General features: G+C 55.8%; 1 protein-coding gene across 1 annotated transcript; it reads right to left on the bottom strand.

Moving 5' to 3' along the window:
• Positions 1 to 4,510: 4,510 nt before the first annotated feature.
• ARL8A (ADP ribosylation factor like GTPase 8A) lies at positions 4,511 to 13,751 on the bottom strand. The gene is made up of 7 exons (XM_049770680.1): positions 13,528 to 13,751; positions 9,029 to 9,109; positions 8,837 to 8,910; positions 6,494 to 6,587; positions 6,301 to 6,368; positions 5,985 to 6,055; positions 4,511 to 5,506 (listed from the first exon to the last, which is right to left on the bottom strand). The coding sequence occupies exons 1-7, from the start codon at positions 13,648 to 13,650 to the stop codon at positions 5,457 to 5,459; spliced, it is 561 nt and encodes a 186-aa protein (XP_049626637.1). The 5' UTR covers positions 13,651 to 13,751; the 3' UTR covers positions 4,511 to 5,456.
• Between the last annotated feature and the right edge of the window lie 1,881 nt (positions 13,752 to 15,632).

Genomic DNA, 15,632 nt, shown 5'->3' with positions numbered 1-15,632 from the left:
AATATGCATGTTCCCAGAATTATACAAACAAATACTAAAGCACTAAAGTTAGATACAAAATTTTCTGTTTGCAGTGGGGCTTAGAACAAAACAGTAAGATCCATACAGATAAAACACGATTTAACCAGCAAGACAATGACTGATGCAAATAGAGTCAAGAGATTTAACCTGAACCAAAGTTAAGATGCTGGAAGGTCTGAAAAACAGCTTCTCCTTTATTGGTCTTTAGCTGGTCTTGGATCCTCCATCTTCTTCATCATCATCACCTTCTGCATTAGGCTGCCAATGTTGTCTGGGCTGGAATCTGAGTTGCGGGGAATCCACTCCTCTGCCTGTTACCAGTCCCTTTCCAAGGAGAGTTCTTTCTGGCTTTTTTCTAACCAGTGACCTCTATTTGCAGTTTGGAAAGCCGCAGTCCTCAGAAAAGGCACCTTTGGTAGGAGAAAGGCCAGGTGCCTAGACCTCTGTTGGGGAGCTCCAAATTTTCAGCTCTCCCCCTTTCTAGTGTATGTCCCACCTGAAGGAGCCTCTACTGTGTTCAGAACAGACGCCATGTATGTTCTGGGCTCTCCATTCTCAGTCCAGCTTTAAAAAGCGGTGACAAGCCACCACAGGCCAAAGCACTCATCATTGTTGCAGTTTTCTTCTTGGGTCCAGGGTTCAAGTCAGTCCAAGGTTCGGGCGCCAGTTGTAAAATCACCCCACACACCATATCTTCACACCCAGGTGATTGGATCTGAATCAGGGTTGCACAAGAAACAATCCAGACAAGGCTGAGGGTGAAACACATGTAGTCTGACAGTCTTCTCCCTTGTATGGAGCTCACTGCCTACCAGAACTACCATTTTTATTGAGTACAAAGATCACCCCTGGGTGGGGCAGTAAACCCACCCAGGTTTACAAGTAAGACAATCTTTATTTTGGGTGAAACCAAGTTGTAAACAAATAGATACAAAGAAACCAGGGATAAACTTTGATTTAGATAAAATAAGGTGTAACACAACACCCAGGTCTCTAACTTTTTATTGATTTTATTTTCTTTATCTGGCAGGGCCTGTGGACTTTATTTCTAGCTGGATGTTCGGGGCCTCCCATCTGTGACAAGGGGAACTAGGAGTGTCTGGGATGGAATCCTGGCTTCCTCCCTAAAAAGCAAGTGTTCAGCAAGTGTATCTCCCTCCCCCCATAGTCCAATAGCTTTTGTCTTTTGTTTTGTTTTATTTTGGGGTCACACTGGCTGTGATCAGGGGTCCCTCTTTGTTTTTCACTTAGGGATCATCAATGAGACTCAGGAGACCTTATGGGATGCTGGAGACCAAAGCCAGCTCACTCACATGCAAGGCAAACACCCTGCCATAGTACTATCTGATCATCCTCGAACCCTATAACTTTGAGTCAGACAAATGAAGGGCCCAGGGTGCTCAGAGCCCAATCTTCTTCTGGGTCTGAGCTCAGCCCCACCCCCCGGAAAGTCCCAAGGCTGCAAGTTTCTCTCTCTGGAGTCCCCCAGCCCTGCTCCCCGCCCTCTGAGCCCCCACAGGAGCGAGGGCAGCAGCTTCCTGCCACTCTCAGAGCAGCTCTTGTTCCATTTCTTAGAGGGGACTGTTTGGTCTGCAGAGGCCCGAGCCAGCTGCCTGTCCCCAGCCTGCCCTGCCTCCCCAACCCTGTTTTTCCCCATCTTCACCCCACACACCCTCAACTTCTCCCCCTGGACTTGTCTCAGGGCCACTTCTGCGCCTCAGCCCTGAGAAGCTGGCCCAAGGTCAAGTGGAGGACGATTCTGCCTACACCCCTACATTCCTGCCACCCCCAGTCCACTTTTTCCAGAACCCATCCCCTCTTCCGAGCATGCATGGCCCTTTCCAGTTTGTCTAATCCAGCTCACTCAGAACATATGTGTGGGAGTCCCTAGTCTGCAAGGTTGAGGGCAGGGGCAGCCCAGGGGCCAGGCTCCTCTCCTCTATTGCCCCCATCTGACATACCCTCCTTGTTCCCTGGCACCCACCCCCAGGGCCTTTGGGCCAGAGGGAAGGAGGCGTTGCTAAGTGATGGTGCTGCCAGCATTCGCTTGCTCTGTGGCTCCAGCACCCACCGTCCACAGCAGGCCCTTGAAGAGGGAATCAGAGGAAGCCTGCAAGCTTCCACAGGCCCTGCACCCCTGCAGCTCCTCTACTGAAGCCTACTTATACCCCTAACTTCCACTGAGGTATGGGATGACACTGGGTGAAGTGAGGTGAAGCCTGGGCCAGCGTGAGGCTGGGGATAGGCGGCTTGGGGCCAGCTCAGCTTCTTCTTGTTCAGGGACACCCCTGGCCCTCTCCTGCTGCTTGGCCAGCTCAGAGCAGGGGGGTGTCTCCGGCCCCCAGGCAGCGTGAGCAGCTTGAAAATGAGCCACCCTGCAGGCCTTGGGGGAGAGCCACGGGCTGGAGGCCGCAGCCCGAAACAATGTGGTGTTTGTTGTCCTGGGGAACAGAGGCATGGTGGGGTCTGGAGCTGGGGTGTTGGGAGGCACTGATGTTTGAGACCAGTTATGGACCCTGTGGTCAGGGCCAGGACCTCTTCCCAGCCTGCCCACACACCCCCCAGTTGGGATGGCCTGGCTCAAGCGCTTGGCAATGAGGACCAGCTCAGCTGTTCCCTTCTCAGGGTTTGGAACCTGCCTTAGTGTTTGCCTCTGTGAAATGGGAATTGCCCTTTCCCATTGGAACGAGGGGCCTAGGCCCAGCAATGGCTCCTCCCGTGCCCCAACTCTGCACAGCAAACTTGGCCAGGGTGCTCTGCCTTTCATATGGGCTTGGGCAGGGAAGAGCTCAAGCATTTTAATCAGACACAGATATAGACATAGTCAGATACAGGCAGATGCACTGACTTATGGCCTCTATCTGCAGGGCTTTACTAGGTTTTGTTTTTGTCTGTTTTTTTTTTTTTTTTTTTTTTTTTGGAGGTCACACCTGGTGACTCTTAGGGGTTACTCCTGGCTATGCTCTCAGAAATCGCTCCTGGCTTGGGGTACCATATGGAAAGTGGGGATTCGAACCATTGTCTCTCCTGGGTCAGGTGCATGCAAGGCAAACACCCTACCGCTGTGCTACCGCTCCAGCCCAGTTTTTTTTTTTTTTTTTTGAGGGTGGAAGGTGGCCACATCTGGTTCTGTGCTCAGGTATCACTTACAGTAAGTTTGGGGACCCCATAGACTCCTGGCAATCAACCTAGGTTGCCTGCATGCAAGGCAAATGCCCAACCTGCTGGACTATAGCCCTTGCCCCCCCTCTACCAGGTTCTATAGATTGTATTTGGTCCCTACTGTGCACAGCTATAAACCTAGTGTTCACACATCTGACACCCACTGTGCGTAAGGTTGCATTTTGTACCTACTGTGTACATGGCTGCAAGGTTTTGTTCAGCACCTATTGTGCACAGCTTCAGGCTTTGTCCAGTACCTGTGTGTATAGCCCTATACTACTCAGTACCTCTATGCAGTGTGCAGTTTGCTGCTGAGACTGGCTCCTGCCCAGAGCTCAGAGGCTGAGAGAATTGTGCATGCTGGAGACCAGGGGTCTGTCCTGGAGGACCAGGCCTTTGGTAGGAAGCAACCCAGAAACCTCTCCACCCTGTTTCTCAAATGCCGGGGTTGGTTTGTTTTGTGGCTACAAAGGGGATGCTGGGGATGGAAGTTGGGCCCTGGCATGCACCCCAGCCTTCGGAACCATCTCTCTGCCTTGAAGGGAAGTTCCTTTTCCGGAGAAACTCTGACACTCATTTTGCCCATTTGCCCAAATTTGCCTGGCCTGAAATTCCTACAGTGACAGGTGCTCCCGCCCCGGCGGGTGTTCTCTGAAGATTGGCAAAGGGAACAGGAGGGGGTGGTGGACTGGGTTAGTTCAGAGGCCAGGATCTAGGCGGCAGAACCCCAGTCCCGGAAGTGTGGGGTCCTGCTCTCTGCAGAGGCAGATGAGGGGCCTGGCATGTTCTGCTCCACTTCCCAAAGAGCGGAGGGAGGGCTGAGCAGGGAGGCGGAGCTTCTGCAAACTGGGTCAAGATGGCTGTCGGACCTATGGGCCAGCAGGGCTGCAAGCTTCAGAGGCTGCAGCTGTAGGAAGGCATGCCAGAGTGTCCTGAGGGTGGGGGGAGGCTCCAAATGCTGCAGTGGGGCTGGCATTGGCAAGAAGGGGGGCACAGCCTCTGAGCAGGGTTACCAGGAGAGAAGCCTGGATCCTGGAGGTTGGGAATCTGCCCTCTGGGTGGGTGGATGGATCTAAGTCTAGAACCAGCAGAAGAAAAAAGGCCAGTCTTGGGCCAAGGGGGTCAGTCTTTCCTATGGCCACGCCTGCCCCAGTCCAGTGTTCTTGGAAGCCCAGCGCTGGGGCCCACAACAGACAGGCAGACACAAGTTAGAGGCGCTGTGAGGTGCCATTGTGTCCCTGCTGAGCTGGGGCCTGCCCCTCTGGGGCACGTGGGGGTGTCTGTCAGTCATTCTAGGCCGCCTCCAGAAACATACCCACCATACAGCCCCCCAACACAAAATTGGTCGTTTATTCTCATTGTTAGGAGGCAAAAAATGTACAGTTACAAGAATCGTTCTCCAAACAGAGGTTAAATATGAGCCGGAAAGTGTAAAAAAAGGCAGAGGGACATCACTTTACAAATCATTAAATTAAATGAACAAAACTCAAGACCACCCCGTGCCGAGCCTTCTCCCTGTGCAACTCTGCGGAATGGGAACATAAAATGAGGTGGCCCGGGTCTCGGGCCCTGGGGGCGTGGAGAGCCTGGAGTGGGCAGGGAGGCTGCTGGGCGTGACACTGGCTTCGGGTCTCCCCATGCACCCCACCTGGTAGACGCTGGCCCCATTGTCCGTAGTGGCCCACCTTACCCCCTGGGACATTCACAAGCTGCAGACAGGCCAGGCTGGGCAGTGGGACCACCTGGCATGGGCAGGGTGGCACCAGTGTCCAGCTAATACCTGTCTCTGCCCCTTTCCCCTGTGCCAGCCTTCACTGTGCCCCATCTGAACTTGCCCCCAGTCACCCCTACTGCTTTTCTCTCTCTTTTGCTCCGGACTACCCCTGCCCAGATCCTAACTGGCCCCTGCAGCATCAAATGGTTGATTTTAGTCTTTGCTTAAATTAAAAAATTAAAATATATATACATATATATACTGTACACACAGGACACTAACAGAAGTATTGAAGGGAACGGGAAGTGGGGGGGCCGGGGAGACAAGGGCAGGGCTGGGGGCGTGGAGGGGCCGGGGAGAGGTTAAGGGACCAGACCGGGGCTGTTTATTTTACAATAAAAACAGGAGTTTCAGCCTCAGCAGAATTTGACTCAGAGCCCCAGTGGCCCTCCCCACGCCAAGGGACGTGGGTGGGCTGAGGCCAGGGCGGGGTGGTGGGCGCTCGGCTTCCGGTGCGGGACCACTACGTTCCCGGGTCCGAGGTGCGCAGGCCGCGCTCTCAGCTTCTCCGTGACTTTGAGTGTTGAATAAGCCACTGTAGGGTGATGTCTGGGGGGGACAAGAGAAGAGAGGAGGTGACGTGTGTGTGTGTGTGTGTGTGTGTGTGTGTGACTTTGAGTGATGAATAAGTCACTGTAGGGAGATGTCTGGGGAAGACGAGAGGAGGTGATGTGTGCATGTGTACATGTGTGTGTGTGTGTTGTGACTTTGAGTGTTCTAATAAGTCACTGTAGGGAGATGTCTGGGGAAGACGAGAGGAGGTGATGTGTGTGTGCATATGTGTGTGTGTGTCTCTGTGTGTGTGTCTGTGTGTGACGGGTTTCCAAGCCCACTCAGGGGAGGCAAGGGTCCAGGGAGGAAGGACGTGCCCCATGCTGGCTGCTGTGGCAAGTCTCCGAGCCTGGGTGCTTCTGGGCTCCCCAGAATCACAGCCAGGCTGGGAGAAGCTCCGATGAGCAATCCGTGCACTAATGACCGAGGAGGAACCTCTCGGGGGTCCACTTCCCAGCACCCACAACCCACGCACCAATGTTGTCCTTTTCTTTGCAGGAGATGGAATAGCAGCAGATTTCCCGGTCCTGGATGGCAGACAGATTCCTGGAGGAGACAGAGGAGGCGCTGCGGGGTAGGGTCTGCAAGAGGCAGCGGGGAGTGGGGGGTCCCGCCTACTTTAGGAGCTAGAACGGGGGAGCTCAGGGTTGGCTGGTGGAAATGGCTCCTGGAAATGTGGACTCTGCCGCCCCCATGTGGTATATCCTGAGAATAGCCAAAGCCAGGCACGTGGGTGTCTGGGAGTGGGGGGTAGGCGTGGGGAGGGGGAGCACTGAGAATGCCATACTCACATCTTCTCAATCAGCTCCTTCTCATCCAGTGCTCCTGGGAGGTCCCGCTTGTTCCCCAGGACTAAGACCTACAGAGAAGGGGCGACAAGAACGGGGTAGAGGGCAGCTGGGGCCAGGCTCAGCCTCCATCCTCTGTCTGGCCTGTCCCCAGACAGAGGACACCCCCCTCCCAGGGGCAGCCAGGGGTGCTGACCGGAATGCCCTGCAGCTGCGGCTTATCCAGCAGGTTGTGCAGCTCGTTCTTGGAAGCTTCAATCTTCTCCTGGTCTGCAGCGTCCACCATGTACCTGGGAAGGTGGGTGGGGACAAGCATGACCCCTGAGGTTGAGCAGGAGTGGAGAAAGGGCTGCCTGGAGGGGTTGAGTCACCTTTGGGTCTTAGCACGGCCTGGCCTGGTTCAGAGCAGGTGCTGAGGGATTGTTTGGGGGAAGTGTTGGGACCCTCCTGGGGCCTGCCAATATCCTGTCCCCAAAAACCCTACATATGAGACAAAGCCACCAGGTAAGTTTGTGGGATGGGGGTGGTTGGACCACTTCCGCAGTGCTCAGGTGTTACTCTTGGCTCTATGCTCAGGAGTCATTCCTGACAGGGCAAGGCTGATCATATAGGATGCCGAGGAATTGAACCGGGGTGGGCCACATGTAAGGCAAGCACCCTCCCCTCTGTGCTACAGCGCTAGCCCCAGTAGTCCCTTTTGATTTGGGTTGCTGCAGGGCAGGGTGCAGCTGACTGAAAGAAGACTTCATACAGGATGAAGGACTTCATACAGATTTTTCATTGTTGAAAAATCAGGAGAGCAGAGAACTGGAAACAACAAAAATGTCCAAGAGCAGCTGCCTGGACAAAGAAACTACAGTACATGTACACAGTGGAATACTACTCAGCTGTGAGAAAGGAGAAAGTCATGCAATTGCTGCTGTGTGGATGGAACTGGAACTGATCATGCTGAGTAAAGTTAGAGACAGGTAGGTACAGATGATCTCACACATGCCGAATATAAAGAACATGGTATCAACAGAAACTGAGACTATTGATCTACAGAACTTAGTTTATTATTAGCACAGGACATGGGTTGGGATTGGGTAGGGGAAGCAGACACGCTGGTGGAGGGTGTGGGTTTGGGGCATTGTATGCATAAAACCCTATCATGAACATGGTGCATTTTATGTGTGTCTAAATATGTGCATCATGGTATCTAAAATTTAATAATATTGTTGGAAAAAAAAACCCAGGATTGGACTAGAGAAACCAACAGGCTGAGCAAGCTCTGCATGTTGGAGGCCTAGGTTTGATCCCTAATACTGCAGAATGCCTCAGAACACCACTAGGAATGGCCCCTGAACACTGCTAGGTATGGCCCCAAATAAGTATACACAGAATCCCCCCCCAAAACAGGCCAAGAACAAAAATTAGAGGTGATAGTACACTGCATAGGACGTTTGTCTTGCATGCAGCTGACCCATGTTCAATCCCTGACACATATGGTTCCCTGAGTCCTGTCAGGAGCAATCCTTGAGCAGAGAGTCAGAAGTAATCCCAGAGCACCACTGGAGGTAGCCCAAAACCCAACCCTCCTTCCCAATAAAGAAAAGTGGCCAGAGAGATAATGCAGTGCTATGCTTTCCCTGAGCACAGAGTCAGAAATAACCCAAGCACTGCAGGCTTTTCCCAATGTCAAAAAAAGGGAGCTGAGAGATAGTTCAGTGAGTAGGGTGCTTGCCTAGCATCTAGAGGCTATCTAGGCTGGATACAGAACCCCATATGTCCCCCCAAGCCAGAAGTAACCCTGAGCACAGAGCCAGTACTACCCAGTGTGGCCCAAAATTAACTCCCCAAAGTTAGTGAAGAGATGGGTAGCAAGGCCGGAGAGATAGAACAGCAGTAGGGCGTTTGCCTTGTAAGCAGCCGACCCAGGACCAAGGGTGGTTCGAATCCTAGCATCCCATATGGTCCCCGTGCCTGCCAGGAGTGAGATTTCTGAGCAGAGAGTCAGGTGTAACCCCTGAGCACTGCCAGGTGTGCCCCCCAAAAAAAGAGATGGGCAGCATGGGGGGGTATGTGTCTTGTTTGAGATTGATGTGGATCTGACCCCTGGATCACATATGGTCCTCCAAGCACAGCCAGGAATAGCCCCCTTGTGTGGTGTGGTTCCAACCTGCACCCCTACCCAAATAAAGAAAAGGCAGAGATAGAGGTAGGGGATGGCTCCAAGACTGGGGCACCTGCTTTGACCCTAGACGCCTAGGGTACACCACATGGTTTCCCAATATTTCTGGGAGCGACACCCAAGGGCCACTGTGCGGACTATCCACTGCCCCAGTCACAAGGAAGCAGGATACGGTGCTGTTTAAGTCACACAGTTCAGGCTGCTGACATGGTGGCAGGGGGGGTGTCACAGGGGCAGTGGGTCCTGCACCCTGACTATGACTCATGTTTTCACACTCTGAGATCCCTGCAGCTGGGAACCAGGCAAGACTGAGCCAGACCCCCACCTGTGTCCCCATGCGTGCCCCCCCCCTTCCAGCCCGGCACTTACACAATGGCGCTCACACCGCGGCAGTAGCGTTCCCACATGCTGCGGAAACGAGGTTGGCCCCCAATGTCCCAGAGCTGAGAGAAGAGGGAGAAGTGGCAGTGGCAGATGGATGACCTTGAGTCCCTGACTTCCATCCCTCTGTGCCCCCTCACCCCTCACCCTCCTGTGCCCCCCACATGCCCTCCAGCACACCTTGATGGTGACGTTTCCCTTGGTGATCTTGCGCATGTTGAAGCCCACAGTGGGGATCATGTCCTCGTTGAACTGTCCAGACTGGAGGGAAAGTGAGCATTGGGAGGGGTCCTGCAGCCAGTGCCCTGCCTGGACCACCTTGCAGGACACCCAGGCAGTGAGAGTGACAGATGCCGGGCCAGAGACTCTCAGGGGTGCGAGGGGACAGGGCTCTCTGGGGCTTTAGAAGGCTGGAAGAAGTGACCAGCCAGGTGCACCCTGCCCACCTCGTATCCTGTGAATGAAAAGCCCCCCCCCCAGGGCCCCAAAACTCTCTGGACCAGCAAGGTGCCTTGCTGACCTCTGGAGACCCCAAGGACACAGAGAATTTTAAAGCTATAGCAGAGATGTGATGTTCTGGCCACTGCTCGGGAAGGGACATGGGCCACCCACACAGCACGATCCAACCCAAGCCTTCCCCCCGTGCCATGAGTGTAAGTGCGTGTTTGTGTGTATGTGAGGATGTGTGTGTGTGAGTGTTTGTGAGTTACGTGTATGAACATGTATATGGTTGTGAACATATATGTATAATGAGTGCATGTTTTCACCTGAATATGAGTATGCATGAACACGTATGTATGAGTATGTATGTAGTCAATGATCATGTATATGCGTGTTAGTGTGTATGCTTGTATGTGTATATCAGTGATTGTCAGTGTGTGTGATTATGCCAATGTATGCCATTGTGTGTGTGTCAGTGAGTTTGTGATTGTGTGTTTGTGTGTATATATGCATGCACATGGCCTCCCTTAGGTTACACAGACCCCAACTCTGATCTAGCTATAAACTGGTGGGTCCCCAGAGAAAAGGACTGGGAGGAGCATGTCGGAGAGAGCAGGAAGTGGGCCGAGCAGTAGGAAGTTGTCAGAAAAGATTACTCCCGTAACCCACTTTCCCCCCAGCACTCTCACTCCTCCCTCACAGCCTTGTCTCCCAAGGTCTCCAGATTATCCTCAACTAGCCACAACCTCAAATGAGGTCAGACCAAATTCCCTCCAAGGTCATTGCCATGTTCCCATATGCGATATTCTGGGTGCAGGCTGAAGAATGGGGACTCTCCTTAGCCCAGGACCTGATGGGGAAGATTGCATTCTGTGAACTGGTAATGGAGTCATTTCATCATGTAAACAGAATCTAGGGTGCTGACCACTGGCAAGGGTTCAGGGTGTTGTTGGTTAGCAGGGCCTGCCAAGGTCCTCTCAGAAGGCATCTGTAGAAACTGCTGTACCTTAACTGCCAAGACCCCAGACCAGTGTGAGGGTTGCTGTCGCCCATGCCACAGTAAGGCCTGTGCCCACAAAACCACACAGTCTGGGTGTGAATGTCAGGTGAGGCTCACTTCTCTGAGGAAAGGGGCACTGGTTTAAAGCCAAAAGATGCAATTGGTGGTGGGAATGTTGCACTGGTGAAGGGGGGTGTTCTTTACATGACTGTAATCATACAACTTAATCATATTTGTAATCACGGTGTTTAAATAAAGATAATTATAAAAAAAAAAGCCAAAAGATGCAAGGGCCCTCTGCCTCCCCCAAGTCAGAAATCACAGAGGCAGAGGAAAGGTCCGCTGGGTAGAAGTCAGGTGAAGACCCTGGTCTTTCTTTTGTATATTTTTGGGGTCACACTCAGCAATACTCAGAGCTCTGTGTTCAGGGGTCATCTTGGGTTGTGCTAGAGGAATCACAGGATCAGGATCTCAGGATGGTGGTGGGGGGGGGGGGGGGAGGACAGAAACAGCCGTGGACAAGGGAAGCACCTCAAACCCTGTCGTATCTTGGGGCTTAGGAGAAACCCCAGCAGAATGGCCCCGGGATGCTGGTGTGGCACCTGCTAGGGTGAAGTGCTCCCAGGCCACCCAGGAGACTCAGGACGTGATAGCCCTGCTGCCAGGAGGTGGCAAGATGGGGTCAGGGCGCGGGGATCTTCTTGGGCCACGAGGCTTCCTCTGTAAAGAAGTGAGGGTCTCTCCTTCCCAGGGTAACTGACTCGAGCTCTCGGGCTCACAGGCCTACACCTTCACTGTGACCTTGGCAAGGTAGTTAGTTGCCAGGGAGACCGTGGGGGGTCAGCCCCCAGTACCGGTATCTCCAGCTCAGCTGTTAAAAGGGGCACAGTGGGAAACAGATGAGGACTTGGTTTCCTTGTCTGGCCAATCAGCCCCTCCCTCGAGGTAGGACCAGCCCCTGCAGTATCTTGTGGTTTCCTGTCTCAGACTTAGGCCTGTACCCCAATCCTCCGTCGCCAGGCCCACTCTCAAGGTCTCTGTAGTTCTAGGACCTCCAGCCCTTGTTTCAAAGTCCACCTTGTGCTGCCCCCCAAGGATGAATCTCCCAAATCCCTCCTGAGTCTACCCTGGGACCAACTCTTCCCAAAGTCAGCCTTAGAGACTTGAGCCCTGGCCTCCTTGAACTGGATGGGCCTGACCTAGCGCAGCAACTAGTTCTGCAGCCAGTGATGGCTAAGAGGAAAAGCTGAGCCTGTGCTGCTGTTTCCCATCGCGCCGGCCCATCGCGCCGGGCTGGCTGGGATCCACATGCACCAAACTAAATTCTTTGCACCCTAGTTGGGCCAGGCAGGGGGGCAAAGCAAAGGGCAAGGGTCTAGGGGTGGGGTGGGGGCGCAAGCTGGGGACCAAGGGGCCAAACCAACAAACATATAGAGCAGATGGGGATGGGTCTGAAGTGGGCAACAGTGGGCGTGGGGAGAGGCTGGGCAAGGTCCTGCCTCTTCATTTCCTCCCGGAAACGCCTCTCCTGAGAGTCAATGGCAGGGGTGAGACCTCCCCCAGAGCTCACAGGGGAAGTTCTTGGGAGGGAACTTCAGCACTTTTCAGGATCTGCCAGTTGAGGTGGCAAATTAAATGTCAAATATGGGGAAGCCAGGTCTGGGAGGGGAATTTTCCTTGTGCATCATAGCTCCACCAGGGCCTGTCAAGGAGATCTGAGCCTCAAGTTCTGCTCCCAGCCAGGGTCCCAGTCCTTGGTGGGGCTGTTGGTTTAAGAACACCCCCCCTCTTCCTTCATCCTCTAACTGGTTCCACCTGGGTCCCGGGATCCAGGAGTCAATGAGGAAACAGCTTGGCTGGGCGCTCAGCGCTGCAGTTCCCAGATCTCTTTACCTCCCTCTGCATCTCCCCGATGGAAAAGCCTGGAAGCCGAGTCGTCTAGGCTGGGGATGCAAGATAGCTAAGCAGGCCCCATGTTCTGCTCCCAAACCCATGGCAGTGCCAAGTCTATCCAGGGAGTCTCTGGGAGCCTCGGGCACAAGTCAGCTGGGAGAGAAGCTGCGTGCCAGGGTGGGGACAGCAGCAGCTTTATCTGCAGGCAGGAAAGGACACTAGGCCGGCCCTGTGACTGCAGGCTGCTGACCCTCCAGGCCACCTCAGGCAGGCAAAGCATCCAGGCCTAGGCAGCGGGTGGGGGGAGACACAGACACATCTACTGCGAGCCTGCACAGCCCCTGCAGGTGAAAGTGGCCAGATGGCCGAATGCCTCTGCTGCCCGAGATGGCAGGAGCCTCTGGCAGGTCTCTGGCCAACCCCAGACAACAGCTGTGATCTGGATGGGGAGGGCAGGGGAGACTAGGACCAGCCGCCCCCCACCCCCAGCCCAGTGGCAGCCTGGTTCGGAGGCCATTATGCAGCCTCAGCTCCCACACCCTGGAGCCCATCTTCCCCTTTTGGGGAGAGATTTTTTTTAACTCCTTCCCCTCCACTCCCCTGCCACTGAAAAGCTTACAGCCTCAACGCGATGTAAGCTTTTTGGTACCCCAAAGCCCCGGAGCAGCGCTCCACCTGGCCCTCCCCTAAGTGGGCAGCGCCCCTCCAACTCATCCTTTGGTCTCGGCCACTCCTCTTGCAACTTCTGAGCCAGGAGGAGACTCTGGGCTCCCCGACTGGTACGGGGACCTTCCAGGACCCCCCGCGATCTGTCCCCAAGTGTCCAGGAGAGGGGTGTGGGATAAAGCCTAAGGCCTCCGCAGTGGTGGTGGTGGGTGTCCCCAGGGGGTTCTTCCCTTCTGCCTCAGACCCCTCAGCGGAGTCCTGGCTGACCCAGCGAGGCCCCCCTCTCCAAACTGCCTGCTGCTGGGCGAGGCGCGGTGCAGGGAGGCCCGGGCACTTTCGCCCCGTCATGCCCACTCGTGCGGGCCCGAGGGAGCCCGTACCCGCGGCGGGTCGGGTCGCCACCCAGGCTGTCTCGTGACCAGGGCGCGTGGGTCCCGGTCATCGGGCATCCCCGCCCCCACCGTGCCGCGCCTTCCTTCCTTCCTTCCTTCCCCTCCCGGGGGACCCCGCCGCCGGGGCCCCCCACGGGCCCGTACTAGGCCCCGAGCGCCCCGGCCGGCCTGCTCCTCCCCCGCCGCGCGGGCCGTGCCCGGCCCTGCCTGGCGGCCACCACGGACTGGCCAGGGCGCGGCGCGGGCGGGGTCGGGCCGGGCACCCCGTCCCCGAGACCACCGCGTACCGCGATCACGTTGACGAAGGTGGTCTTGCCGGAGTACTGCAGCCCGACCAGCGTGAGCTCCATCTCCTCCTTCCAGAAAAGGGCCTTGAACCAGTCCAGCAGCTTGTTGAACAAAGCGATCATGGTCGCTGCGCCGGCCCCGCCCGGCCCGGCTGCCCTGCGGCCCGTTGCTGCCTCGCGCTGCGGCCCGACCCGCGCCCCACCCGCGCTCCCTCCCGCTGCTGCTCGCTGCGCCCAGGCTCGAGCGGCGGCGGACGGACGACGCGCAAACCCGGGACCCGCGCGCGATGGGTGTGGCCTGGGCGCCTCCGCCCCGCTGCTCGCCCCCGCGCGCGCCCCGCGAGCCCCGCGCCGTGCCGTGCCGTGCCGCGCAATGACGCGCGATGCCGCTCCGCGCTGTGCGGGCGCGCGGGCCGAGGCGCGGCGCGGCGCGGCGCGACAGGCGTGCTCGAGCTTGGGGATCGGTGGACGCGGCCCCCCTCTGCGTGTAGGGTCGCGGTGGAGCACAAGAGGGGTTCACTCGGGTTCCACGCTGCCCCGAAGGCTCCCCCCGCACCCGCCCCGCTTCCGTCCACTTCTAGGCCCGAGATGGGGGTTCATCATCCATCCATCCATCCTCGCGGCGAGCACCCTCGAGGAGCCTGTCTGAGACAGCGAAGCAAATGGTGGCTTTTTGTTCCCTGTGTTCCTGCTTCTGAGCTGGGGGTGCGGGGAGCCCCGTGGAACGCCGTCCTGCCGTGCGCATCTCTCCCCCTCCCACCATGGGTATCCCCTGGGAATCTGACCCTGTATCTACTGGAGCTGTGAATTGGGAATTAGGTGTCTGAACGCGGCAGGTGTGCAGTTGCCTGATGCTGGAGGCGCCTGGAAGGGATCAAGTTGGAGGAAGAGGAGGAGGAGGAGAAGGGAGATGGTTCAGACCTGCCAGAGGACGCTGCCCTCCAGCCTGGAATAAAATGATGTCTCGGGGAAGTTCCCCTTTGCTGAGGCTGCGGGTGGGTTCACTTCACCGGGCTTGAGCGACCAATGTGGGCCTGCACCATCGCCCCGCCCCAACGAGCCACAGCTGCTAAAGTTGGGAGTCACAAAATCTGGTTCGGCTTTATATTTAGGGACACTCCTAGCACAGCTTGACCATACCCAGGGCCCCCATCTTTGCTTTTTCTGATCTCTGACCTCTCCTGCCCCAGGGCCTGCCTCTTGCCCATGTACCAGCTGGTCCAGGGATTTCTGGCAGCCACGGGCATGTAGACCCACATCCCTTCTGTGTGTTCTTTCTGGACACAAGTCACTGGCCCCAGAGGCCTGGAAAAAAAAAAAAAAAAGCCAGCAAGAAGGCATGGATCCATCACGCACAAGCTCTTTATTGCCACACTGTCTTCCTTCCCCAGGTCTGAGCTATCTCTCCAGATTCTGAGCCAGCAGGAGTGGGGTACACTGCTGGCCTGGCCTGAGCTCAGGACACAGATGGGCACTGGAGAGTCTGTGAGTTCAGCCTCATAGGCACATATAATAGATGCCTCTCATGGCATGGTGGGGTGCGGGAAGCCCAGGAACGGGCCATCAGGGTGGAGGATGCCCTGTGAGGTCAAGCAGAAGCATGAAGAACAGTCGACAGAGGCACAGTCATGAGTGAAGAGGCCCTGTCCCAGGTCCTGGGGCTGCCTGGGCAATGGGTCCCTCACCTTCTAGGCAGGCACCTTGGCTTGAAGGATCCAATGCTGCATCAGGTACATTCAGCCCTGCAGGTCTGTACTGAGACCGAGCTGGATGGAGGTTGTTAGTTGTCTGGAGTGGACTGTGAGGGGGCTCATCCTGAGCCCCGACATCTGTATGGATTCTTTGAACCTGGATTGTTGGCAGAAAGACCTTGGAAGTCAGATTGCAGATGCTGTGGTGGGAATGCTGGGCGGAGCTTTGTTGTGGGGGTCCTGAGCGCCCTTTGAGTCTCTTCCTGAGATGTCTTCTAAGCAGGTGCCAGGGAGGAGTAGCAGGGTAGGGGGCTTATGGAGACAGTGGCTGATCTCTGGGTTTTGGAAGGGTCCCCCATTTGCCTCTTCTGGAGATTTCAGCTTTCTGGCCTAGCCAGCCCTGTAGCTGGCTTC

Source organism: Suncus etruscus, chromosome 3 (assembly GCF_024139225.1).
Source record: "Suncus etruscus isolate mSunEtr1 chromosome 3, mSunEtr1.pri.cur, whole genome shotgun sequence".
Lineage (NCBI taxonomy): Eukaryota > Metazoa > Chordata > Mammalia > Eulipotyphla > Soricidae > Suncus > Suncus etruscus.
Note: the sequence above shows the minus strand (reverse complement) of the source record. Positions and strands in the feature narration are given on the sequence as shown.

What these genes read in the sequence shown, in the direction of transcription:
- ARL8A (XM_049770680.1), bottom strand. Translation starts at nt 13,650, where the DNA reads ATGATCGCTTTGTTCAACAAGCTGCTGGACTGGTTCAAGGCCCTTTTC. An exon ending in CGCAGCTGCAGGGCATTCCG is followed by an intron (nt 6,369 to 6,493) that starts GTCAGCACCCCT and finishes CCTTCTCTGTAG; the next exon opens with GTCTTAGTCCTGGGGAACAA. An exon ending in AAGGAGCTGATTGAGAAGAT is followed by an intron (nt 6,056 to 6,300) that starts GTGAGTATGGCA and finishes TGTCTCCTCCAG; the next exon opens with GAATCTGTCTGCCATCCAGG.